Source organism: Tigriopus californicus, chromosome 7, assembly GCF_007210705.1.
Source record: "Tigriopus californicus strain San Diego chromosome 7, Tcal_SD_v2.1, whole genome shotgun sequence".
Lineage (NCBI taxonomy): Eukaryota > Metazoa > Arthropoda > Copepoda > Harpacticoida > Harpacticidae > Tigriopus > Tigriopus californicus.
This window is the reverse complement of record NC_081446.1, coordinates 15,017,714-15,045,292: the sequence shown is the minus strand read 5'-3', so window position 1 is coordinate 15,045,292 and position 27,579 is coordinate 15,017,714. Positions and strand designations below refer to the sequence as shown.

Genomic DNA, 27,579 nt, shown 5'->3' with positions numbered 1-27,579 from the left:
CATTCGATCCCAGCTAGAATACTGTATTGTTCCTCTCCAGTGTCCTCCATAGACGGCACCAACGATCTTCCCATCACCACAGACTTCACTGCTGTGTCCACGCTCATCCCGTTCTCTCCCAGGAAATCCATCTCGAGTGTTACCAACGAGACGTTGCCCACGTGAAACTTGTGCTCCATCTCCCAGTCTCCAATCTCCACGTGACAAACTAGCGTTCCTTCAATGCTCAGGTTTCCACCAGAGGCCGTTTTGAACATGCTTGGGTTGCCACTGGATGCCTTGAATTGATTACTTGGCAACACACTATCAGTCGCTCCCGTGTCCACCAAAGCCCGTACCTTGCATCCATTCAGCACAACGTCGATTTGAGGTCTGGAATGTCTCCTTCCAATGCTTCGTACTTCTCTCCCAAATCCAGTCTTACTTCGATTCTTCGAGCAGTTTCTTGCTATGTGTCCAGACTCTCGACATTTAAAACACGTTAGAGTCCCACTTGCCTGTCCCATGAATGCTGGGATTGGATCAGGCTCCTTAGCCTTTACTTTTGCTTTTCCGTCCGACACTGAGCCAAGAGTTTCCCGTACTCCTTCAGCAAGAAGTGCGGCCTGTACTGCAGCTTCAAGTTTTTCGGATTTCTGATCGAGAACTACCCCCTTCAGTTGGGGGCTCAATCCATGCACAAACCGATCTCGAACTAGTTGTTCTCTATTGGCTTTGGCAAATTTCGGATATGTACCGTACATCCGCCTTAGCCGTACAGAGTTGTTCTCTATTGGCTTTGGCAAATTTCGGATAGCATTCCTGAATCACGGATTTGCATCTCCCCAGATATTGGCCCACCGACTCTCTCGGTTGCATTGACATTGACCAGAAATACTTTTGTACAGCCGCTTCCCGGTAGCAGGTCTCCGTTAGAATGAGGGAGCTCTTGATTGCCGAAAAGCTTGACAATGACACTGGTTCCACATCTTCAAGTACAGTGGAACCGACCTCCAACAATCCAGGGAAAATCTTCGCTGCCTCGGCATCAGACCAACCATTAGCGTTCGCGACCCGTTCAAAGTACTTGAGGTAATCCACTAAATTGTCACCCTTCGTCTTTGCAACTGGAGCAATTGCGTACGACATATCGTACCGTGTTGTCTACTTCTTCTGAACAAAGTACCCGACACACACCGATTCGGCTCTCCTAGGCTTCCCAACGATTTGGAATCCACCAACGTCACCTAGTACCGAGAGTCACCGCTGCCACCATATAGATAACTCAGTGGTTCAAAACGAACTCAAAGTTGTATATTCTACTGATTAACATGTTGACAATTAGTATGAGTAACGGTAGCACGCAATTGGGGCTAATTGGCGCCAATGAGGCTACACCTTCCATTTTAACAAGTGAGTATGAAATATACCCAAAAAGGTACAAAAAATGGATTCTTTTTCCCAAAAACGACGTTTTATGTAAGTTTGCAAAAAAATGATTCAAAGAGGTAAAAACCTACGTTTTAGGTTTTTAACTTCTTTTCCTAGGTCTAGTCATAACCCATTATCAAGGCAATGTTTACCCACAAATCGTGACCTTTACTGCGAAAGAAGAACTTCTGAAAACGGTTCATGCTATTTCTTTTAGAACGGCTTCTGCATTGGAAATGCCAATCGAAACGGCACTTGTTACACTCGTAAGACGCATTTTATCCCTTTACTTTCGGCAGCTAATATTATGTTTCATTTTTAGAGGGAGAGTGTGAGGCCAGAGGTTTGAAAAAACAAAGTCCAATAACTGTATTTCAGCAGATTTTTCTTTAAGTCCAACATTACCGTGTCGAATCAATGTCTAATTTTAGATGGAACATCCGTTGGCAGTTGTGCCAATGGATTTGGAGTTTGCTGTGCCTGTAAGTTATTCCAAATGTTGGAGCAAATCAAGTCAATCCATCTATTGGCTGCTATGTTTGCATTCGTTTTCAGTTTCTTTGAGCTGTGGGCAATCAGCATCGGAAAATTGCACTTATTTGGTTCAACCCTCTGGTAGCATGGTAGCCAACCCTTGTACGTATACGGTGTGTCCATCCAACAACAACATCTGCAGAATCCGATTTGATTTTACGGTACATTGTCTCAAATCACGAAAGGATATGGTGTCCTAAGTTCGTCAGTTGGTTTATGTTTTATGCTTAAAGACCTTCAACATAAATGGCCCGGTTACTGGGTTGGTAATTACCGACGTTCCAGCGATAACAACAACAGGTAAGCAAAATGACGAATCAAACATAAATGTTTTGGCTGACCCCTACTCTAGGATTATTCGAGTTTTTCGAAAGCAAATGTAGTAAAACACAAAAGTAAGATTGAAAAAGGTGTTAATCCTTCGCCCAAACTCAAAATCATTTTCATTGAAAATGAGGAAAAAACTGAACACATTGGCCTCATGCCAAATCATATAAAATCACGTTCGTTTATCACATGTACAAAATTATTTGAGGTGACATAATCTGATTGGTAAAAAAGCTATACTGTTAACCACAACAGGATATTTGTATTTAAAATTCAAAGAAGGTCAAGGAAAAAAAGACGCTTTGACAACACTAAGCGGACCGATATCTTTGAAACTATGAAATAATTGAAGAATCTTTTTTTTTCTTTTACGGCTGGAAATAGTATTTTTATTATTGCAAGCCAAAAACCATGTGAATTTGAACTTTCAGGTCATCCTTATGCTGTAAAAGAGCTCATATTATATCTTAGAGATTTGTTTTACGACAATGAATGCATTTGTCGAAGAAAACTCAAGCTATGTTTAGGTAGTCACACTGCCAGGGGTGAAATAAACAGGAGCCCTCCACTCGACCTCTCACAGCCGCGAATAAAACGACAATTTTCAGTTGGGTTACCGCACGATTCCTCTTGAATTGGGTCCTTGGACTCGCACGTGGAGGTTTATTGTGGCTGACGTTGGCACTCCAATCATTGGTAATGACTTTTTGCAGTCTTTTGGCTACTTATTAGACGTTCGTGAACAGAGGCTCCTCGATCCGGATTGCCCAAATACATATGTTCCCCTGTTATCATCAGGTCAAAATTCCTCGCATTTGTTAGGCTTAGAGTGTTTCATTGTCCCCAACGACCCGCATCAGTGCCTATCGGAGGAGTTTCCTTTCCACCCCTACATTGAAATCGTCTTGTGTGAGTCACGGAGTAACCCACTTCAGTGAGACCACAGGGCCACTTCCTCGAGCAAAACCTCGTCGTCTAGACCCTAATCGTTCATTAGCGGCCAAAGCTGCAATGGAGGAAAATGTGAAATTAGGGATTGCCCAACGTTCCAAGTCTTCCGTGGCGAGCCCATTTGTGATGGTACCAAAACCAAATAAAACGTGGAGACTATGCGGAGATTACGTTGCCTTGAATTCAGTTACCAAACCAGACAAGTAACCCATTCCTCACATTATGGATTTCACACAAGGCCTCTATGGTAAAAACCACGAACTACTGTATAAGTTACAGAGTACTTCATGGTAAAAACATATTCAGCAAGATTGGTCTCATGAAGGGTTACAATCAAATTCCCGTGGAAAAATCTCACATGTTCAAAACTGCCGTAATTCCCCCGTTCGGACTTTTTGAGTACGCTTGCGCGCCATTTGGCTTGCGCAATGCCGGCAATGCATTTCAAAGAATGATGGATGCAATTTTGGGAGATTTACCCTACGTATTCTGCTATTTCGACCATCTTCTCATCTCTAGCACAACCCCTTATGAGCATCAAATTGACCTTAGGGAAGTGTTGAAGCGACTCTCTGATCATGGTCTCGTGATCAGCCCGAATAAGTGTGAATTCGGAAAACCTTCTCTAACGTTCCTTGGCCATCCTGTTAATGGTAGTGGCGCATCTCCATTGCCTTCAAAGATTGCGGCCGTCCGTGATTTTCCCAAGCCATCAACTGTTCGCTTCCTTCAAGAATTTATTGAGATGGTCAACTCTTACTGGAGGTTCTTCCCTCATGTCGCAAATATTCTTCAATCACTGTATCGGATTTTGTCTTATACCGGAAAAGCCGCTTGTAAAGTAATGCGAGGCACCTCTAAATTGGAACCCACAGTCGATGGAAGCTTTTACGGCTGCTAAGAACGCTCTGGCTGATGCCATGCCCCTTGTGCATCAAGATCCTAATGCGGAACTGGCTTTGACAACTGATGACTCCAACTTTGGTGTTGGAGCTTTTTTAGAGCTACACTCAGGCCCCCCTTGTTCCAAATATCTGCCCCTAGCACATTTCAGCAAGAAACTAAGAGATCCTGAGCTACAATATAGTGCTTACGACCGCGAACTTTTTGCTGTAAAGCTTGCCGTTCGTCATTTTCGTTGGCAATTGGAGGTGCGCTCGTTTACAGTTTTCACTGACCATTTGCCTCTCGCCTTTGCCCTTGGCCGGAAGTCTCCACCTTGGACTCTGAGACAGCAAAGAACCCTTTCTGAGCTAAGCACGTACTCATTAGTCATTAAACATATAGCCGGAAAATCCAACCTTGTAGCCGACGCCTTATCCCGTGCTCCTTTGGAACTTGAGGGTGATACTAATATCTTTGGAATTTTTGTTGTTCGAGACTCCATTGATTTTAATGGTCTTGCTCAAGCTCAGAAGGTAGACATCGAGTACGCAACCACGATAAAGTCCTCGTTAAGTTTGGAATGGAGTGACGTGGATGTAGAAGCTGATACAACGATCTTGTGCGACATTTTTACTTCTGGGTGAAATAAACAAGAGTTTTAAGTAACCGCTTTAATGTCATAAATTCATTGTAATGTTAGAAACTTTTACAAAAAACGTTTCAAGATGAATAGCTTGTAACACTATGGACATTACCATCAATGGTTAATTTGAGAAAAGGTGTGGAATGATATGAGATCCAAGTTAAATATGACTCCCGCAACGATTTTCTTTCTACCATTTCTTGACAGCCCTGGTTAGTGAATAGTGATTACCTTTTGTGGGAAGTTGATATGAGTATTGACTTTTCGAGAAGCGGAAAGTAGCGCACTCCAAGAACTGAACTTCGTGCGTCCGCTTGAACTTTTGACGACAATGCTTCCAAACGAATGGCGAAGAAAAGCAGCAAGTAATTGTCAATCAGCCCAAGCAAAAGCCTCAGCTGACGAGTCTGTCCCTTTACAGGTTCCGTCTTAGGGCACACTCTGTCTTCCATAACATAAAAACAACAGATGTGTTGGCAAATGCAAAAGCAGGGCTTGTTTGGCGTTAGGCTGTTAAGATTAATTCAAATGATAATTCCTGCAAAGAACAACCAATAAATTCATCCTTGTAAAATAAAAACTTATCCATGATTTCAATTGGAAGATGTTGGTGTCCTCAGTTTTTCAAAAAAAGGCCCCATTTTAGTGATTTTCAAGCACAAAGATGGAGCGCCCTCTTTTAAAGCCAGGCTCTAGTGGACGCCCTTTATGCTCTCAACCTCCTCAAGTGGCATTCTTGTTTTTGTTGTGCTTAAATCTCGAGAGTCCATACTAAAAGATCAGAGAATATGAGGCTGCAGCACTATGATGTCGCTCTCTGTTGGTTAATTGTAGCAATTTAAAACCGTCAGGTTTACTTTAAGATATGAAGCATGGGTGAAATGGAAATCGTCGCACAAAAGACATAAATTGGAACTTACAGGTCACCATATCAATCGGATTTTATCACATACCAAAAAAAGAGCACTGGGACACTATGAAAAGAAATTTGCTCATTGTTGATGTGAACAAGTCTTGTTTCTTATGGAATTGAATGCTCCCATTGAAATGTAAAAGTACATTCCAATCAAGGCAAGCAGTTCATTTGAGGTGACCAATTCAATATTATCTTGTTCATAGTATCCCTTTCCTCTCGCATCACCATTGCTGAACAACAGGAGTAGCGATTCAAAACATTGATGTTTCGTTTTGTGCACCAAAACGAATGTGCACTTACCAATCAACGGAGACAATAAACAATAAAATATTTTTATTGGGCGCCTTTTTTGAGTCATGTGCCAATTTCGCCTCTTTTTGTTGATATCGTTATCGCCAACGGGAATGTAATTCTTAGTTAGCAATTCAAGACGAAAAACTTTTTTGCTTAACCTTATATTCATATCTAATCTTATCTGACCAACCAAATAATTAGGGCGGATTCACACTAGGATGGAAAACCGAGATTGATTCCGGTTATAGGAATGGAAGCAAATTAAACAATGAAGGAGCCCGAGAAAGAAGATATGTGGACTTCATGTTCGAACTGGCCTGGATTCTCCAAGCCTAGAAGGTGCTCAAAACGCACATAAAACCTCTACGGTCAATACAATTGACCCAAAATCGTGGGTTGGAACAAAGCACATGGATGCTTTTGAAAACATATACCATCAGATAACTTTAAGGTCTTGTCAAAAACCTGTGGCGTCTCAATATTTTTCAACTCCCAATATTTCAAATTTAAACTCCATTAATCTTTCTTATACGGTCAAATCAATGATTTTGTTTCCTCAGGAGGGCCAGTTGACTTCAAACCAACATAGATTTTTCTCGAATTTTCATTTCCTTATTTGGTATCTTTTGTATAATCTCAAACTAATGACTTAAAGCAACATCAATTCCAAGTTAAATGCTCCTTCATTATACTTTTTAGGCGGTGCTATCGGTGATTGCACGACTGACATGTTTACACTGACTTCCCCGGGAAATTTCGCTCCACCTATCATTTGCGGATTCAATAGTGGACAACATAGTAAGCATTCTTTGTATGTACTTTTTTGGATATAAAGGAAATCCTTTTCGTTCTCTGTTTTAGTGATCGTGGATGCGTCACGGAATATGTGTAACGAAGCTCAATTTAGTCTGTCTGGATCGGGAACTCGAGAATGGGACATAAAAGGAAAGCGGCAACTAAAAATTCCATGAGCCTTGAATTCCGATCTTAAGTACTTGCAAAGTGCTTGAATTAGGATTCAAATCACTGAATTTTGGAACATTTGCTTAACATGCTAGAAGAGCTTGCTAGGTCTATAGAGGATATCATCCACTATTGCGACCACGGCATTCACTATCACGTAGTCTCACTATCAAACATTTCAAAAAGCCATTGACGAATGATAACAGCATTGATGAAGAATTTTATAGAAGTAATTTTGAATTCATTTTGTCCCGTCATTTTCATTTTTCTGGTTGACGGGAATTTACCACATTTTTTCGTTCTTCAATCTTCAGTGTTTTGAATCTACTTACATTAGTGACCCAATACAACTGTGGTGATGAGCAAGGAGGTAATTATACAACATTGACTGTTTCCCGATTACAGGAGAATGCAGTTTCTGTCTGCAAACATTTTAGGGCCGGACGGGTGTTTACAATACTTTACGGGCACCACAGGAACTGTGGCCAGGTAAGGAATGAAAATTTTATAATTTTTCAATCTTCGAAGAAAGAGAGAGAGTTCAGGGTACGAGGTAAGCCCAAAACCATATCATATTGCGATTTCTGCGGGAAGCCTTTTGTTACTTGTTCAGGCTCTTTGGAGGAATTAACATCAATTTAAAAGATGATTGAGTGTACGTATGGTTATGCCTTCTTTTTTCTTATGGCTTTGACCTTTTCAAACCGATCTTATCCCCAATATTTTGATAATGCTAGCTGAATGGTCTAACGTACCCGATAGAAGCGCAACATGGTTCCACAGAGGTGCGTGGGCTCGAATCCCGCCTTCGGAGAAAACGTCTAATATGAATATTTCTTCAACATTATTGCATACATTATGCCCCAATAAAACCGGTTTGGTTGCCACCAGCTTACACCCTTAATAATCAATCGTTCATGCCAAAATTAACGAAGCAACGATCAAACGTCTCTGAAACGAATCAAAGCATTTTAGTCGAGTGATTCGTCTATTCATCAACTGACTATATTATTAATCCTTTTCTCCTGCGATTTGGCTTTCAGTTTCAACTTCCTTACCACATCACCGACTGTGGAACCTACAAGTAAGATTTTTTCATAAGAAAAGAGCCGCATGCATGCATAGCGACAGAATGGTGTGCTATACATTGGGATAGAGGTGATTTCAAATCAATTGATGATTATGTTTTAGCCACACATCTGTCAAGTCAAATACAAACCATGTGCTGGAGACAGGAAATGGATACATGCGCTATTTGTTGGATTCCAGTTGTGTTGGGATCAAACACGATAACGGTAACACTGTTTAAGGAATTGATCTTCTGTTTCTTATCAAAGACTATTAACTTGTGATTTTAGGGCTCGTTCGGAGTAAGGTAACTTCATTGTTATGCAAGTGATTAGTTCTTGAGCAACTTTAGGACTAATTGTAGCCTCTTGATTTGATTCTAGTACCAGCGTGAGAAGACAACCACGAGGTGAGAGAGATGGACAGTGCAGCACAGACTATCTTCTGGTAAGCATGCCATTGCGTGGTAAATGTTAAGATGTAAACTTCTGTGGCTTAATCAGAAACCATGCATGATCCCCCAAGACGAAATAGGGTTAATCACTCAATTTTGGTTACCTTTTTGGCCCGTTACTTCGTTAATCAGTCTGTGTTATGATTAAAGCTAAAGATTTCAGCATTTTCCTACCCTAGGATCAAACTACTTAGTTGTTGACATGTGATTTGTGATTGCAATCAACAATGCATGTTTTCTTACAAGCATCTTTTACGACAGCTAATACCATTGGCAAGAATGCATGACCATTTGGTTGTTTTCTTCCGGGCCGTCTGGCAAAAATTTTTGAGTTTCGTCTGCCATTGAAGGCCTCTTGTCCGCTAGCGCATCTAAAACATTGAACTGGTTTAGAATATTAATGGGACAATGTGAGGTTTCGAATTTTTCAGAGGAATGATATGGCATTAAGAACTGAGTAAATTTGTATTGCACTGTATTGCACAAAATAATGCATAACAGAAATGTTTTGGTGGACAGTGTTGTATTTTTTTGTTGTTCTTGACCTTTTGTTGCCAAAGCCAAGCATTTGTCATTACGAGAAAAATTAGTTGGATGAATCGATCAAACGAGTAACTCCAATCATGATCTCCTACAATTAAGGTTATGTTGATTCAAGATCATAGTCATCTAAAACCTTTCGTCGTAATAAAATATTCCTTTGGGTATCGATATGAATTAATGCAAGGGTTTGATTTTCATCAATCGTAGACAAATCTACCAATGCAGCCATTCTTGAAATGCCCGAACCAGTATAATGCCAGTATTTGATTTGGTTACAGATCCCTAATGCGCAATCCAACGTGCCAACCGATCCAGCCGATACGTTCACCATTGGAAGTATTGGAAGCGATGTAATGTTGAGCGATCGTATTTGCGGCCGTTTCTTTAGTTCGGCCGCAGCTGGTGCCAACCGTTTCGCTTCCCGCTCTGTATGTTGTAAGTATTTTTCTTTTCGGGTCCGTTTTTTACACATGCTTTTCTAACCGGTAAAGGGAAAGTAATTCCCAGTACCACTAAAAATGAAGGTTACATTACGTCTATTTTGTACCTTTCAATCTCGATATGAAATTTGGTCTGCCAACAAGTTTCAGTTGGCAGACCGAGTTAGTGTTTGAATGTAGGGTTGATCTGGAATGTTATCTAAAGTTGGGTCCAAGTCTGAGTTGAAAGATGCTACCGGATCAACAGCGCTTCCGTTTTTCTTCCCAATAAATTAGGAGATCTACGGTTGCTACAAAAATTAAGAAAAATAAAACTTGGGTTGGGACAAAGCTCATAAAAGCTTTGAAAAACTTCTAGTATCATATACCTTTTGTGCCTTCTCTAAACACTGTACGGTCCCAATTTTTTTAATCTCTCCCAATACGAGAGCTCTCTCATTCCTGTGATGTTCCTAGTGAAACATCTTGGGACTTGTTAGACCTTTTGCAAACCTGTGGAACTCATTGGAGCCCAAGAGTAGATTTGTTCTAGGACCTCTACCAGACAACCGGAATTCTGACCATTCCTACCAACTACCAATTTTGTATCATCAGCGTAGGAAGAGATACTGACATTACTATTACCAAGCTTCTGAAGCGGAGTAATGAAGATGATGAAAAGGAGAGAACCCAAAATGGAATCCTGAGGAACACCCGACTCGACATCATGTATGTCACTAAGAGATCCCTCAACCTTAACCAATTGCTTCCTACCAGAAATGACACTTCTTAACCAATTGAGAACCTTGCCTTGGATCCCAATCTTATCGAGCCTGTTAACTAAAAGACCATGATCTACCTTGTCAAAGGCCTTGGCAAAGTCGAGATAAACTANTGGATCCCAATCTCATGGAGCCTGTTAACTAAAAGACCATGATCTACCTTGTCAAAGGCCTTGGCAAAGTCGAGATAAACTACATCAACTGATTCATGGCTCTCCAGTCCCTCAATAACCTGCTCTATATGCTCAATCAGTTGGGTAACCGTGCTAAAATGTGCTCGGAGCCGTGCTGGCTAGGAGAAAGAACTGCCTGAATATCAAGAAATTCAACAAGTTCAACATTCAACATCACGATCTTCTCAAACACCTTCGCAATATTCGAAGTGAGAGAAATCGGACCATTGTTACTGGGGAGCGACTTATCTCCCCCTTTGAAAATTGGAACAACATGAAGTAGGTTCAGAGAAGAGGGGAACTTGCCCTGATCCAAGATGAAACGCATCAAGTACTAGAACGCAGGAGCAAGAACCAGTGAACATTTCATTAGAAACTGAGATGTCACACCATGAGGGCCAGGTGAGCTCGAGGGTCTCAAGTCCCTGATGGCCTCTAAAGCATCTTGATCTGTGACTATAAGATCATCTAAACGCTCAACTTGACAAGCCTTGCCAATATCAACAAACTTATCAATAGAGCAATGGGCTGTTTTTCTTAAACTCTTTGGAGTTGAAAATACACTAGAGAACTGAACTCCAAGTATGTTGGCCATAGACTGTACATTGTCTATGGCTTCCCCATTGACCCCAAAAGTCCCCACATGGTGTTTGATCTTTCTCTTAGAGTTTGCATAAGAGAAAAATGCCTTCGGATTCGACCTTACCTCTTGAACTACTCTACTTTCCTTTTTGAACTGATCTGTCTCAATGGAGGTCTTAATTCCACCTGGGATTAACTCCAAATTTCTTTGAAGGCTAGCCACAACTACTGGATTCAAATTGCTCTGGAACAAATGCTTCCTAGATTTTGGAGTTTTAGAATGTACCCCGCCTTCTGGAACACATTCAGCTTATATTGGATGAGCTATTGAGCTTCTTTATTTTATTAACAAGAAATGAAATCTTCTATATGACAATGCTCGGCATTAGGACACTTTTTAAGAGATTCCAATGTTTGGTTCAGTATACAATGAGATACCCCCGCGCGGTTTTGTGAGCACTTACTTTGAATTGTGATTGGGTAAAATATTCAGTTTTTCTATAATAGATGCCTTCACATTCTTCCAAATAGAGGCCAAAATTCAGCTTAATACGTCTTATCACGCGGTCACAACAGTTGCATCTAGCAAGATATACCCAAAACTCTTTTTGAGACTCTTGGTGACCTTCTTAAAATCTCCCAACATGGAGAACCAGGTAGAAGGCCAATTGGATGACCCACCACAACGTTAGGAATTTACCCTCTTCCACAAACTTTGTCCTGCCAACATACGAATGCTTTAAAAAAATTGCGAACGCCAAATGCTTTATATCATTTGCTGAAAAATTCACGTCCGTTTTAATTCCCATCAAATCCCATTGAATTTTCTTTTTCTTGCATAGTCTCACAATAGCTAAAATAGCTCCTATTGCTTTGGGCACTTTTGCCAATGATTCGATTTGTGTCCTATTTGATCCCCAACTGAATTAAGTCCTTGTTCTCAGAAGTCACCTTTCCCTCTGTTACGTATCATTCACAGGAAGAAAAGAAGAAAAGGTCAAAAATATGAAAATGGACAAGTATATTTTTTTAGGACCCCAACCGCCAAAATATGTGAAAAAAATTTTTTTTTTAAACATTTTTAGTCTGACTCTAATGATCAATAAGATGCTTTTCAATTTCAAGCGATTGGCTTCCGATAATGTGAGCCACTACAGTGGTGAAAATACTCTTTAAAGTTTTTCGGAAATTCCCAGACAAATCTTGGCATTCTTCTACCTCATAAGATTACAAGGGACAATTTACTTCATGGAATTTTAGCCCACATAAAAAAACCTAAAATTTTCAAATCTTACAGATTGTAAATTGGGAGCACACTTCGTTAGCTCTTGAATATAAATCATAATATCATCCATTACACCGTTATTTAGTGACATGGGATTTGATGGTCTAAATTTCATCGTTTTTAGCCCCAAAATGCGGCGGTTGTACGTATGTAAATACAATTTCCCAACGAATTAATATCGACTTTCATAATCAGAAAAATGAAAGATTATTTTTTCTTTTTCTTGCATAGTCTCACAATAGCTAAAAATGATACATTATGTCACCTAAAGCACACTACAAGTGTAATCTTTGAAAGCGTGTTTTACAATAATGATGTTCCTAAACCATCGTAATGGTCGTTTAAGTGGTGAGAGGAGAAGGGTAAGCTCCACATCCCCACCACGTTCCAAGAGGTGTAAATCGAAAGCTGAACAACGAGATTCAAAGACGTCTCTCAACTGGAAAGACAGCCTTGTCTATTTGCTAAATGTCATTTACCTCACATCTGTCTACAAACGCAACACAATTAACTAACATGACAACGGCATTTACAAATCTCAGGGTCAAACTCTTGTTTAAGGTCAAGGGATGGAACAAGCAGATTATAAGTCTTGTACCCTAAGATGGCACGCCTAGAGACCTTCTACATTCAGGGTCTCTAGGGAAGCTAAGCTGTCTTTTGTGTGAGGTGTCATGCGAAGAATCAGAACTGTGAAACCGAAACCATGACGCAAATACAAGGCACAATAATTTCGAAAAGGCGCCGAAGGATTGTTTTAAGCTCTTTTCTTCGACCAGTAAACCGCTTTCCCACTATTTGTCAGTCTAGTGACTTGCTCACAAAAAGTCTTAAAATCTATCATTAACACCCACAATCTATGTTTCAGCTCAACAACGGCCATTTCGAATGACTTTCCAAAGCGACAGTGATGAGGTGACTTTGAAGGGGAATAATCTAGCGATTGGTTTCGCTAGTGTTAATGAATTGAATAAAATTCCGGGCGGAATCATTGGTTTCAATCTCCGATGGACGCTTCAAAACTGCATTTAAAATCAAGCCTTGCTAACCTTAATCGCATCCCATGTATTCCAAGCGTGCTATTTTTATTTGTTCTGACATTGTAATGTACATTTTTTTTAAATATTATAACCATTTGATGGAAAAATACATTAACGCATCTGGAAAGACCATTTTTTTATTTCCAATTAGAGATAGAATTTTAGCAGATTTGTCAGAAGAAGTTAGGGACCGAATCGTATCAAAGCGAGAGTACCACGTGGTTTCATGAACTCTCATTCGGAGTTGCAACTTGGGGAAATGGTTTTTTTTTCTTCAGTATTGTCTTTTCTCTAAATTGGCGGCAAAATACCGGTTAATGAGTTTTTCACGTTGTTACGAAAGTTAGATCAAGTAATGTGGCTACCTCTGAGCCACCTGATGGCAATATTAAAACTTTACCACATGCAATCTTTCGGGTGGAAGGCCAATGAAATGGCCATGACCCATGTTAAGAATTACCCCGTTTCCAGAGACTTTGCCCATATAACATACTTTAAGACGTTTTGTGAACCCCAAACACTTGATTTAATTCGATGAGCAATTCAAGGCGCATTTAATAATTTTCTAGGGGATTTCTTTCGTTTCCTTGTTCTTTTTGCTTGCTAAGCTCTACCTATGGGGACATTGAAGCAGGAAAGGAAGATGACGGTCGCCGAGAGTCTGAAGATCCCTTTGCGAACGGTGGATAACTGGTGGAAGCAAGCGAAGGCTGACGAATCGCTGCAAAACCGACCAGGCCATGGAAGGCTGCCAACAATCTCCAGTGTTGAAAGGCTCGTCATTGCTAAATATCTAATGAAGAAGCGGCAATTTACGCGAAAGCTGGCAAAAAAGGCTGGCCGCAAAAGGATACCCGGTGTCCAAGCCTTTTGTCAACAAATATTTGCCCGAAACACTCAACGCTCTACCCTACAAACCCTGATTGTAACCAAAGCTAAGCAAGGCGCAACGAAAGGCACAGCTTCAATTCTGCAAGGAGCGGAAGAACAAGACCATGGAGGACTGGAGGAGGGTCCTATTCAGCGACGAGAGTCCATTCGAGCTTTTTCATCCTTCAAATTGTCAGACAGATCGCGCTTGGGACAATGAAATTGAAGACGTCCCTATCAACCGACTGTCAAGTTTCCATTGAAAGTTCAAGTTTGGGCCGTCATCAGCCATCGGGCGGTTTCAGAATTGCATTTTATTCACAAAAAGCAGTCTGTAAATGCAGAGTATTATGTTGATGAAATATTGTCCATGCCATTGTTGCCAGCTTTGTCAAGCACTTGCAAACTTGTTCCATTCTTGAACGAAAATTGTTGCTTGATCCAACAAGACGGCGCTCCAGCGCACACTTCGAGGAAGGCCTATAACTGGTGTCAACAACATTTCGGTTGTTTCTGGAGCAAGGGCATAAGGCCTGCCAATAACCCTGACACGTCTCCTTTTGAACAGCTGTGAGCTTTACTCCAGGAGCAACTCAACAACAAAGCACCAGCGACCTCGGAGCAAACCCTCTTCCGTAATCTGGAAAATTCATGGAGAAAGATCTCGCCTTACGTCCTGGAAAAATTACATGCTGGATTGCCTAAACGAATTCTAAAATGCATTCGACGGCCAGGCCACCATATTGGGAAATAAATCATAGTTTGTACTTCTAAGTATGGATGATTCATTTAAAAGCTGTGACGAGTTTTAAAAACCACCAAACAATACTGGAAATATTCGGCAGTCTACGACTTACTCTCTCCACGTCAACTCTATGAATTTCCAACATAGTAAAAGTCTCGTAACTTAGCTCGAGCAATGCGTGGCGACAGTGATCTAGGTTGACCAATACGTGGCGAACATGTCATTTTTCTACAACACAGGCCAATTAGTTGAAGGGTCAATGCCAGTGTTAGGAATTGACCCTGATTCGTGATATCTTGCCTTTGCGACAAGACGAATGCAAAACATGATTGAATACAATTCACATGATCAACAATTGAAGGTCCTCTAAATGTCTTGTTTTTTTGCTTGCCAAACTTCATATGTCATGCCGTGGGCTGATTGATGCCTAGATTAGGTGACGTTTAAGAGCCATAATATTTTTAAATATTAGTGGATCCTCAGTGGAACAATAACATGGCTATTTGAGACGTCATGTGGCCAGGAAGCTACAGAAGTGAGAGTGGAAAGCATACGAATCATTGAAATAAATGGCGAAAATACAAAGGTTCAAAACATACCTATAATCACAGAAGTATTAACGAAATATGTTCAAGAAATCAGACTAGGGACCAGATTTTGGTGATAGTTTACTTTTTAAAATTCATTAAGAGGTTTACGCAATCAAAGAACAAAACGAAGATATTCAGACTCTCAAACCACAAATCCTTCTCCCTGTAAAAGAACCGTCCAATGTTATGTCTAACTTCTTTTCGCATCACTTTCCTTGCTCGTTTTCTCTTTGATGACATGAACTAAAGCTAACTGAGATGGACTTGCTCTTTCAGTAACACAAACAACATTCTTACCATCGCCACAATTCGTAGAAGATCAAGCTGGCAAGGAAGTGCGACGTCCGGAGACGGCGGGAATGACGACGACGTAATAGTTTGAGAAGATGATAAGTAGAGTCAGACCAAACATGTTTTTACATGAAACATATTTTTCACATATTTTGGGATTTTGGGGTCACAAAAAATATTCTTGTCCATTTTCATATTTTTTGACCTTTTTTCTTTTCTTCCTGTGATGATATGTAACGAAGAGAAAGATGACTTATGAGAACAAGGACTTAATTCAGTTGTGGATCAAATAGGACACAAACATGGCCGATCAAGAACTCGTTATTGGCTAGAGTTGGAGGTGTGAGGCTTTTTCAGATTCCTTTTCTCCTCTCTGTTAAAGATGTCATTTGAAAGTCAGTAAAAATGGAGCTGCAGGTGTGCTTGCCATAGATGCCGTCATGGTTGATCCAACCAAACACTCAAGATCACTAAGTGAGCAAAAGTGCCCAAAGCAATAGCACTAGACTCTCGAAAAGCGCGATCCTCGCAATATTAGATCGCCAACCACAGACAATTAATCTGAGATCTTTCTGAAAAGAGAGAGATCCAGTTCTGACCTTAGGTTTGACGTTCTTCTCGACCAATGACTTCAACGCCTGGTACTCCGAAGATGATGGCGCGTGGGCCGAAAGATTATCCAACCAAACAAGGTCAATCTCTTTAGCCCTGATCAGCGCTACTTGGAGATTCAAGGCACATTTATCAAGATCATCGTCCTCATTGGGGTCCCAAATGGGAAAACGAGATAGGGCGTCGGGAATGTAATGGTGCTTGCCACACTTCCATTCAACATGAAATTTGAAGGAGGAGAGTCTAGAACGGTTAGTCAAAATTCGAGGATTTTCAATCAAATTCAACGTTTGCTCCTTAAAAGTATTTTCTCTTTCGATTACAGAAATGATTGGTTGTTTTGTTTAATGCATACACATCGTATTTTATTTTATAGTTATTTTTACGCCATGACATGACCAAGAGTCGCAATAAAGAGTATCATTATAAAATTGGGTTCAACAACACCCAGGGCCCGACAAGCATTAAAACTCAGATATTTTTTTTGGTTTGATTTTGCATGGGCTTTTCTAACCGTTACAGGGAATATAATCCCCTCAAGGATTTTCAATCAAATTCAACGTTTGCTCCATAAAAGTATTTTCCAAATGTTTGTGACCAGTAAAGACTGTAAAATTCTCCAAACCCACCAAATATATTCGGCACATCTTAATTGCCAAGTAGATCGCCAATGCTTCCACCTCTAAAATAGTCTATCTTCTCCCTGCATCTTTCAGAAACCGGGATCCGCATTAAATAAGTCGCCACTCACTATCATGGAGCTGCAAAAGTGCAATTTGGATGCGTCCGTCTGAAGGACACCTAGTTGGACCCCTAGCTCTTTTTGGCATTGACAGTCATGCCAAAGCGGTCACAACTGAATCTCCACCCGGTTTCTTTCGTGAAATGAGGTTGCGTGATTTCGAGATAAATGCTGCGTTAAAATTTCTTTCGCACACCTCACTCATTTCTTTGAGATTTTCCCACTGAGCCCCGTTATTGGCCACTTGAATGAATATATTTTCCAGCATGCGAACAGAAATGCTGAAAGATGAGTATTCTGAATTTGTTGTTTAATAACGCGCTCGATCTAAGAATGAAATACATTGTGCACATGTAGCTCATGTTGCCCTCTCTTTTGAGTCGTAATCACGCATCCCGAAAATGGTTCTGACCTCTTCCGCTAGAGGTACGATGAAATCAGTTGGAGATTCGGTAGCGACCAAAACGGACACAGCTACAGCCTTCAAGAATCTCGCAGGTATCGCAAACTGAAAAGATTGAAAACGTCTAAAAGGCCAAAATATTCAAAAATATATTTCATTGAAATTAAATGTTTTTCCTCGGTCTAGTGATGACCATAGGATCACCCACGATTGGACCGAGCATGGGTTTTAAACTTGAATCATCAAATGCCGTACTGTAAATGGCCTTAAGTTTAGATTCAACGTTTATGAAATCTTCCCTAGAAGGCGAAGAAGGTAAGGATGTAATCCAATCTTCTCGCTCTTTCATGGACCAAACATTTAGGTCCGGTATTAGTTCGACCTCTCTTTCGATTACAGAAATGATTGGTTGTTTTGTTTAATGCATACACATCGTATTTTATTTTATAGTTATTTTTACGCCATGACATGACCAAGAGTCGCAATAAAGAGTATCATTATAAAATTGGGTTCAACAACACCCAGGGCCCGACAAGCATTAAAACTCAGATATTTTTTTTGGTTTGATTTTGCATGGGCTTTTCTAACCGTTACAGGGAATATAATCCCCAGTACTATTGAAATGAAAGGCGATGATTCGTCTATTTATTACCTTTCAATCTTTATATGACATTTGGTCCACCAACGAATTTGAGTTGGTAGACCGAACTGTCCTTGAATACGCGGTTGATCAGGACTGCTAACTAAAAATTTGACCAAGTCTGACCTGAAAGATGCTACCGGATCAATTAGGCCTACGTATTCCCTACGAATATTAGAGGGAAACAGATTGACCAATGAAGGAGCCCGAGAAAGAAGAAAAGAGGACTTCATTGTTCGGACTAGCCTGAATTCTCGAGGGCTTGAAGGTGCTCTCAAAACACACATTGAGCCTCTATGGTCACAAGAATTGACCCTAAATCCTGGGTTGGGACAAAGCTCATGAATGCTTTTGAAAACCTTTCGTACCTTCTCTGAGTACTGTACAATCCCAACCTTTCTAACCTCTCCCAATACGAGAGCTCTCTCATATCCTCAATGTTCCTAGAAAAACATCTTTGGACCTGCTCGAGCTTTTGCAAACCTGCTGAACTAATTGGAGCCCAAATATGAAAGGCATATTCAAGATGCGGCTGAACAATCGACTTGTACAGAGTTAGCATCGTGATACTATCTCTGGACTTAAATGTGCGATATATTCAACCACATGTTTGAAAAGCTTTACCAACTTTCAACTGGATATTCTCATCGAACTTTCCATTATCTTGGAGGACTACACCTAAATCCTTCATGGATGAGACCTTCTCAATGTCCTTACCTTCATCATCTAATAGTGGAGTGTCTAATGGCGTCGACCCAAAGGTCATTGAGAGGAATTTCATTTCATTCAGTGCCATGTTACTCGCAGCAACCCAAGAGTAGATTTGGTCTAGGACCTCTGCCAGACAACCGGAATTCTGACCATTCCTACCAACTACCAATTTTGTATCATCAGCATAAGAAGAGATACTGACATTACTACTACCAAGCTTCTGAAGCTGAGCAATGAAGATGATGAAAAGGAGAGAACCCAAAATGGAATCCTGAGGAACACCCGACTTGACATCATGTATGTCACAAAGGGATCCCTCAACCTTAACCAATTGCTTCCGACCAGAAATGAAACTTCTTAGCCAATTGAGAACCTTGCCTTGGATCCCAATCTCATGGAGCCTGTTAACTAAAAGACCATAATCTACCTTGTCAAAGGCCTTGGAAAAGTGGAGATAAACTACATCAACTGATTCATGACTCTCTAGTCCCTCAATAACCTGCTCTATATGCTCAATCAGTTGGTTAACCGTGCTAAAATGTGCTCCGTACCCGTGTTGGCTAGGAGGAAGAACTGCCTGAATATCAAGAAATTCAACAAGTTTGAACTTCACGATCTTCTCAAACACCTTCGCAATATTCGAAGTGAGAGAAATCGCACTATTGTTACTGGGGAGCGACTTATCTCCTCCTTTGAAAATTGGAACAACATGAGCTAGCTTCAGAGAAGAGGGGAACTTGCCCTGGTCCAAGATGAAACGCATCAAGTACTAGAAAGCAGGAGCAAGAGCCAGTGAGTATCGCATCAGAAACTGAGATGTCACACCATCAGGGCCAGGAGAGCTCGAGGGTCTCAAGTCCCTGATGGCCTCTAAAGCTTCTTGATCTGTGACTATAAGATCATCTAAACCCCCAACTTGACAGCCTTGCCAATCTCAACAAACTCATCAATTGAGCAATGGGCTTTTGCTCCTAAACGCTTTGGAGTTGAAAACACACTAGAGAACTGGTCTCCAAGTATGTTGGCCATAGTCCCTACATTGTCTATGGCTTCCCCATTGACCTCAAAAGGCCGCACAGGGTGTTTCATCTTTCTCTTGGAGTTTGCATAAGAGAAAAGTGCCTTCGGATTCGACCTCACCTCTTGAGCTACTCTTCATTCCTTCTTCAACTTGCTCTGGAGCTTTTTTGCTAGTTTGCAACTCTTTTTGAACAAATTCTTTCTATTCTTTAAAACACATTCAGAGATTGCTATAGTGGAACAGACGTCCTCAAAAACTAGAATCATTTTGTCTAAGACTACATCAATGGATGATTTCTTTTTTAGCATTGAAATGAGGTCAAGCTTCCCTAACCTTTCTATAATAAACGGGCAATGCTCATCTTTGAACTTGAACTTAGCCAGCCAGACCGACCTTTTTGGCCGGTCTTACTCTAGAGCACGCCGGCTTTTGAGTAATGGTCGACCCTATCTCGAGAACATGATGATCTGACAGATTACTAGGTGTCACATGGACGTACTCTATCAGATCAGGGTCTTTGAAAAAAACCAAGTCGAGAACACTATTCTCTCTAGTGGTTACACCAACATGCTGGGAGAAATTGCTCAAGATCGCAAATTCCTCCAGCTTTTCGAACGACTGAGATGTCGATTTCGAAATGGGAATATACCCATCGGGACTAGCCTCCCATTCTAAAACGCTGCCCGGAAAATTGTAGTCCCCTACAAAGAAAACCTTTGAGCAAACTGACTGGTCCAACTCATTTCCTATGAATTTGAGAGCTGACAAGAACGAGCTTACTGAACAAGATATATATTGTCACAATGGACAGATCGAGACCTTGAAGATGACAAACTAAGACCTCTACTTCTCCATTAGACATATTTACATGACTAGTGTGCAGGTCATTTCTAACACATAGATATACGCCCCCATGCGGAAAATGGGATTGTCAGGGAGTACTCTATCACATCGAACTAAATTGAAACCAACCATGGCCAGCTCTTCCTCTAAGACCCCTGGTCGAAGCCAAGTTTCTGCCATGGAAATGAACGAGACCTACCTATCTAAAGCTAGTTCCTCAAGAACCTTGATCTTTGTGCTATCCTTTTTGGAAGTAAGACAATGCACATTCAGATAAATTCTTTTACGGGCTTTTTGTCCTTCGATGGACTAGTGCTATCAAATCTTTGACAAGGCCTTCTAACCTTAAAAAATCCTGCTTTTGGACAAAACTCATCTTAGGCGGAGGATGAAAAAAAACTGCGCTATCCACTACACCACGTCTCCTTCCTCTTTGTAGCTTTTAAGTGGATCAGTATTTTAATATGAGCTAGAATTCAAGATGATTTGTTACAAAAGTTGTTCCTTTTGTTTCAATATCAAGGAAAATCGTTATTAGAAGTCTTGGCATTTGCAAAAAACACTTTATCAGTTTTGTGAGTAACACCGCGTAAAGCTAGTTCCTCAAGAACCTTGATCTTTGTGCTATTTTTTTTTGGAAATAAGAAAATGCACATTCCGATAAAGCCCTGTTAGGGGTAGATTGTGTTTTGATGGATTAGAGCAATCAAATTTTGACTTGTCCTGCTAACCTTGAAAATCATGCTTTTGGAGAAAAAAAGTCTTAGGTGGAGGGTGAGAAAACCTGTGGTGACACAATAAAAGGGAACAGGAGGAGAAGGGGCTCTGGACGCCACCCAAGCATACAATCGAAAAGATGCGTTGGGCTCATGGCGTCCAGACGTTGGGGTGGGGTTACAAGGTGAGGGTAGGAACGAGGTTAAGGAAATTGAGGATGAAGGGGAGAAGGGAGAAGGGAACAAGGAGAGGGAAGAGGGAAGGAAAGAAGAAAAGGGTTGGAAAAGTCCTTTGAGAGACTGAACAATGAGGTTGAGACAACCTCCTAGTACCCCTGAGATGGGCCTTTGTGCACCTAAAATTGAAGCATACCTTATGCCTCAATGATTTTATGCACCTGAATGGATGAAAATAGCCACACCCTTGCTTATAACAAGCCTTCTCATTCAACTTGAGAAGGGCAACCTCCCCAAGTTTGGGACACCACTCTGGGTGAGCCATTTCACAACCTTTCCCTGCCTTTTTGAATCTTTGTCATTTATGGACATTGCAAATCTAGAGAGCATTCTCTGCTGTGCTCTCTTTGACCTCTTTAACTACAGGAAATGGATCTAACAAATCAAGAGTGTCAGTGCCTGTGTCTGTTTTGCCTACACTTGACTCACACAATCAACTAGTGGTTGCGTGTGTCCAACCCACGCTATCAAGGCTTCTATGATAAAGGGTTTATCAATAAAGGATTGAGTTTTCCCATCCAATACAACTCAAGACAGTTCCTGGTACCATCAAAAAGTCCCTTCAATAAAGTTTCCATGGTTATGAAAGCAAGACTATCAAACTCCGAAATGGGAAGTTAAAATACTGGAAACCTGCCCAACTGGAAATTTTTTTTGGAAGCGTCTTTTAAGAGCTAGAGAAAAATTGTTAGAAATGGACAATAACAAAATAAAAAAGAAAACGATGAGAGTGGTTAGAGTACAAAAGGAAACGTAGGCTGGTGAAAAGCCAACCGCCTCGACTGAGAACCAACTGCAAGTAGACAACACCGGCTGGGTGGAAATCAAGGAGGAAAATACTCCCTGAGGACAGAAGGAGATAAGAAAATAAGTGGGCGAGCTAGGTTGAGGCTAGCAACAGAAGAGAAGAAAGAATCCGATGGGTCGACTTCGCTCACCAAGCTACCTAACATTTCTTTTTGATATTCTTCTTTTTCCAACACAAAAAATAGATAGTGTGATGTGTTTATAATGTAATAGGATCAATAGCATATCTGAACTTATTTGAAATGACACGGACAGGTACGAACGTTTAAGTTGCTTTTGGCATATTTTTGTACAATTTTCTATCCTTAAGTTCCAATGGAGGTCGGAAGTTGTCCACCATTGGTTTCTTATCGGAATTGATGAGTGTTCTTAGTTCTTTCAACTGGAAGTGAGGCATATTAAATTTGTAAAAGTGGTTGTTTTCAGGTCATTTTTCTTCACAAATTTACCTCTTCCTCGGCCATTTTGATTGGATCCTCCATATTAATCCAAGTCACAATCTCGTTACAACCAGGGGTGGTCAAAGATCCGAGATAGGTGGTCCATTTGCTGAAATCTTCCACGCCTCCCAGAATGTCTGCCATGTTGATGGTAATTGAAGTGCTGTCATCCTTATTCTTCAGACTCGGAAGTTTTTCAACCAGAGGCTTAGTTGGGAAATATGATTTTTTAATGTTTGTTTGAGAGATGCATCAACGTATATGGTAAAACATATTTTCATAATAGCTAACCTCTCATGTTTCTAACGAATGTTCAAAGAAAGATCAATTAGCCATGGTGATATTTGCCATCGGATGAAAATATGAAGTAAATAAATTTCGTTATTTATCTGCCGCCATTTTAAAGCCGCATAACTTGTGATTGGTTCGTCAAAGGTGAAAATAATACATTTAAAGAAGTAAGTTATACTTCTTGTGAGTTTTAAAATTAACAATGGTGGATGTAGCTCAATTCTTCATACACAGAATCTTAAGAAACAAATATAGTCTTAATTTGATGCCATAGTAGAAATGAAGTTCACCTCCCTCCAAACTGATCACAACAAACACCATAGAATGTGCATGAAACTTGGTTGTCATCACTCTGGGACTTCATGAGTGTTTTTTGGCCAACCACCGATGATGATGTTTGCTCAAGATTTGATCTTGGCAGAGTATTTTTCGTAAGAAAATTAGCAAATCATATGTCGTTGAACATAATTTTTGAATTTCTTCAACAATGTCACGCAGTGCTTAAGAAGGGTCCTTATTTTTTGGCCCTTGCGGAATCATGATCATGCGGAAATGATGCCTCAAATCACCTCGAACAGTTGACAAGGGGCTTTAAATATCCAACAAACATTTTTGGATCGTTATGAACCAAATTGACAAAGCCATCGCTTTTTTCTGGACCTTTCATAAGCTTTTCGGTTGCACCAGTCCTATAGTCATAATTTAAGACAACCGAAGCTTTTCTAATGCTCCTGATAATCCTAGGGGCATTTTCACATGGTCAGACATCTCAAAACTTTCCTTTTCAGCGTGGCTTCAAATTGAGATTGGAGGTTCTTCCTATGATTCGCTGAAGGATAATTGAGCTGGAGTCTCCATTTTTTGCATCTAAACTGACACGGAGTATCGATTAATTCTCTAAAGTTACCATATTCACCTTTGTGCGAATCAATTGTGAGTTATGGAGCCTCAAAGCGGGTGCAGATTTAAATGGCCCACCCTTTAAATCATGTCAACGAAAGTTTCTCATTGTATCTCTGTTAGGAAAGGAGCCAGGTTTGATTGATTACAAAAACTTTTTTAGTTGTTGGTGAATTTCACTAATTGAAGTAATGGATAACGATGCTAATGTTTAGATTTTTCCACCATAGAAAGAACTCGAGTATTTTGAGTTTATACGGAGATAAAGTCCACTTTTAACATCAAGGTTTGCGGTCAGCTCAAGGTTTAATTGAAAGCGTGAAACATTGGTGACAAGTTTAACCTCGCACTCTCATCATTAGTAATTTCATATTCAATGGATTATGAGTCTTCTGATTGACGTGTTTGTTAATTGGGGGAGATAGGGGTCTTACCTGAAAGGCCATTTTTGCGTTTTCACCAACTTCGATGAATAAGCCGACCACAGCCAGGTCACCCCGCTTACCAAGGGGTCCGTCGAGACTCGCGTTTACGTGAACCAAGTGGATTTCCGCAGGGAAGCTGTAGACAGAAAATAATGACCGTCTTAAAATGCTATGGCAGCTTTACTGGTAGTAATAAATATCATCATGTGACTCGAGTATGGGTTTGGTACGCATAATAGATTATTCAGATAAGAAAGCAAACAGAGAAAGAAGAAACAAGGTGGCGCGATGATGATCATTAAATTTCAAATAGGTGATCCGCCATCGATTAAAAAAAAAGTCGAAGTCCATAAGAAGCATATGAGGCAAGTAAAACAAGATGACATTGAAGAGATGAATCGACCAATCATTGCAGCACTGGTGTGCAATCTGCTAGCCAAGACAGATTGGTTACGTCATCATTATTGTGAACGCCTTTGAAACCACCATCAATCCTAGATTTTTAGACACTGGATGTCGGATGGCCGACCATTCGACCGGCTAAAGAGTGGAATGAATGGTCCCTTGAGAATTTATCGCAAACCAGTTGATTGTATTGTGTAGTAGTGATGGGATCAGATCAAATTTCAAATTCAAGGCTGCCAGAAAGCTTGGAGAGTGAAAGTAGCAACCAATTCCATCGTACCGTAAATTGTTGAATTGTTTGACGGAAGAAAAATCAGGGTTACTTTTTGAGGGTTACTAACAGGTTTCTAATTTTCCACCACTAATGTCATATGCCATTAAAAATGTGAATTGGCAGCCCTAGTTGCAACCTCTCGTGATTATCTATTTGGTCCCCATGAGTACTGTTTAGCCAACGTAGTGTTCCGACATCCAGTGACTAGACATCTGTGGATCAGTTCATTCACAATCTGTTGAAGACTATAGCGCTAGTGTTTTCCAATGCTGGATCAATGAATGGTATGAGTGAACCCACTCAAAAATGTCATAAATGTCAGTTAATCTTTGAACTTGGCACTTTTCTGAATTTCATTCTGATGGATTAATAAACCTGTTCAACCCCAACGTGCTTTTTTGTTCATGTCCTTTTCCCCGACTTGATCTAACCTACAAGTAGCCATATCCTCCACGTAGCAGGATAAATGATAAGACTTGGTTCACCAATCAATACTATATACCAAACTTACGCTTGGCCATCCAAGGTATGCTCAGAGCCCTTCGTGGAATCGGAACCCCAATGTAAGTGGAATTGCAGCAATTTGTAGGGCTGGCTTCCTAGTGGTCCTTGGAATATCAATCTTGAGGGCTCACTTTCGTCCACGTTAAATTGAACTGGAATCAATAGGGTTGATGTGGATGTTTCCTTCGTAGCATGAATTCAATGACACCGGTAAGTTTGTTCATACCTGTGTGTCCATTATTGAACAGGGTTCCTGTGATGCATGTCATGTAATTCGTACTGAATGACAACAAGTTGTCAAATTCTTTTTCCATTGCATCCTTAATGTCGATTGGGGATTGTTCATTACCATCGCAAAAGGGATAATCATCACCCCATTTCATAGTGTCTAAAAAAAATTAACTCATTCATGAATCTGTAAACTTTCACCGTTTGAGTTGTGATGATTACGTAGTATGGATGTACCTACCATCGTAATTCCATGGTGCCATGTCACTCCCAAAGACCACCTGAACTATTGGATTCAAAAGAGAAAGCCTTATAAGTAAAACGATGTTATTGTGATATTTCGCAACAAATGAACCCGTTACCCAATGCAAATATCAGCAACACCTTTCGAACCATTTCGAACTTCAGATGACCAGGATGTACGAACGGCCGCTTTCTAACGAGTAAGATGATGAGGACTGCCTACGTTGCCAATGGTTGTCTGTTAATATACCTTCTGAAGAGACACATCAACATAGGGGTACTCCTGTCTCCTTCATTCTAGTGACTTCGTTACAGTTTATTTTCGATTCTGTCTAGGTTTTGATTGATGAGCTTGTAACCAGGATTCGGTTCACTTTACAGTGACAAGATGCTTGTCATCAACGCCACGTGTACAAACGCCTGACTCATTAGACTAAGGGTCATGAAAGATTAATTACGGGTAGGGTAGGATATACGATTGCCATTGACTGAAAGTTTGCATACTACAAAATGGGGAAAAAAATATTCTTCCAACAGTTAGTCGCAATTGAATTTACGGTTGGTATTGATTGCTCATACGGGCTTCATCATAGAGGTATAGACTCTTAGTAATATTTTTACTTTTGTAAGTATTGAATAAGTCCTTTGACCGGCAGTTGCTTTGGACATTGGCCGAATATCTGCACCCTGACATACATCCTGATGTTATTTCTCCTTACACGCAGGGCAAAATCCGGACTCTATCAAGATAAATGGAAGAACTATTGGCGACTCAGTAGTTTAGTTAATGATATGTCTGTCAATTTCAATAACAACGTTGCCAATCTGACAATTTCAACGTTGCTCATCTGAGGCTGGTTGCCCAATGCCTGTGGGATGCTTATTCTAAATCCCAAATGCTTTTTGTCTTGTTAGATGAAAAACTTCAAAAGCACGTTGTTAAATAATTTGAATTGTATCTTATTTGGCTGATTGAGCGAAAAAAATATTAGATCCACGTATAAAGGCGTACTATGAAATAATACCACACTTGCAAATGGAAACAAAATAGTAACTAATAAGATAATAACTAATAAAATTCACATGCATTGTAACTGGACGGTTAGCTTTTCGTTTAATATACATGCATTAAACTTTGTATGACCCTATAAAACCTTGGACAAAGGCCTTTAAAACAGTTATCATTATTATTCATTGCTTTTTGAAGAGACATGGAAAGGTGAAAAAAACCACGTCCCAAAAGTATTAGTCAAATCATTCACTTTAGCTCTCAAACACTAAGACCTACAATTGGTTAGGACTGAACGAATTTTTCACATTAAAGCCACTTTTTTGCGGACTTCCTTATCGCTGCTGGGATTGGAATCCCAGC

The 27,579-nt window shown here is 40.4% G+C and overlaps 2 protein-coding genes across 2 annotated transcripts; one reads left to right on the top strand and one right to left on the bottom strand.

The window, feature by feature from the left end:
• The first annotated feature begins 1,597 nt into the window (after window positions 1-1,597).
• Window positions 1,598-13,381, top strand: LOC131884071 (uncharacterized). Its single transcript, XM_059231707.1, has 14 exons — window positions 1,598-1,753; window positions 1,842-1,892; window positions 1,966-2,105; window positions 2,178-2,244; window positions 6,660-6,758; window positions 6,822-6,905; window positions 7,261-7,293; window positions 7,361-7,412; window positions 7,967-8,007; window positions 8,115-8,218; window positions 8,282-8,298; window positions 8,375-8,438; window positions 9,267-9,423; window positions 13,098-13,381. Exons 3-14 carry the CDS (start codon window positions 2,031-2,033, stop codon window positions 13,259-13,261), a joined length of 957 nt encoding a protein of 318 aa, XP_059087690.1. The 5' UTR covers window positions 1,598-1,753; window positions 1,842-1,892; window positions 1,966-2,030; the 3' UTR covers window positions 13,262-13,381.
• A 9,317-nt stretch (window positions 13,382-22,698) lies between these two features.
• LOC131883635 (carbonic anhydrase 2-like) lies at window positions 22,699-26,422 on the bottom strand. The gene is made up of 7 exons (XM_059231147.1): window positions 26,327-26,422; window positions 26,206-26,250; window positions 25,963-26,124; window positions 25,744-25,888; window positions 24,563-24,689; window positions 22,947-23,144; window positions 22,699-22,879 (listed from the first exon to the last, which is right to left on the bottom strand). The coding sequence occupies exons 1-7, from the start codon at window positions 26,358-26,360 to the stop codon at window positions 22,763-22,765; spliced, it is 828 nt and encodes a 275-aa protein (XP_059087130.1). The 5' UTR covers window positions 26,361-26,422; the 3' UTR covers window positions 22,699-22,762.
• Window positions 26,423-27,579: the final 1,157 nt, after the last annotated feature.

Bases quoted from the DNA above. Each gene is read 5' to 3' on its own strand.
- LOC131884071 (XM_059231707.1), top strand. From the start codon at position 2,031: ATGGTAGCCAACCCTTGTACGTATACGGTGTGTCCATCCAACAACAAC. The intron at 6,759-6,821 runs GTAAGCATTCTT...TCTCTGTTTTAG, and splicing joins ATTCAATAGTGGACAACATA to TGATCGTGGATGCGTCACGG. The intron at 7,413-7,966 runs GTAAGGAATGAA...TTTGGCTTTCAG, and splicing joins ACCACAGGAACTGTGGCCAG to TTTCAACTTCCTTACCACAT.
- LOC131883635 (XM_059231147.1), bottom strand. From the start codon at position 26,360: ATGGTTCGAAAGGTGTTGCTGATATTTGCATTGG. The intron at 26,125-26,205 runs GTAGGTACATCC...AATTTTTTTTAG, and splicing joins GGCACCATGGAATTACGATG to ACACTATGAAATGGGGTGAT. The intron at 22,880-22,946 runs GTAAATTTGTGA...CCTCACTTCCAG, and splicing joins TCAAAATGGCCGAGGAAGAG to TTGAAAGAACTAAGAACACT.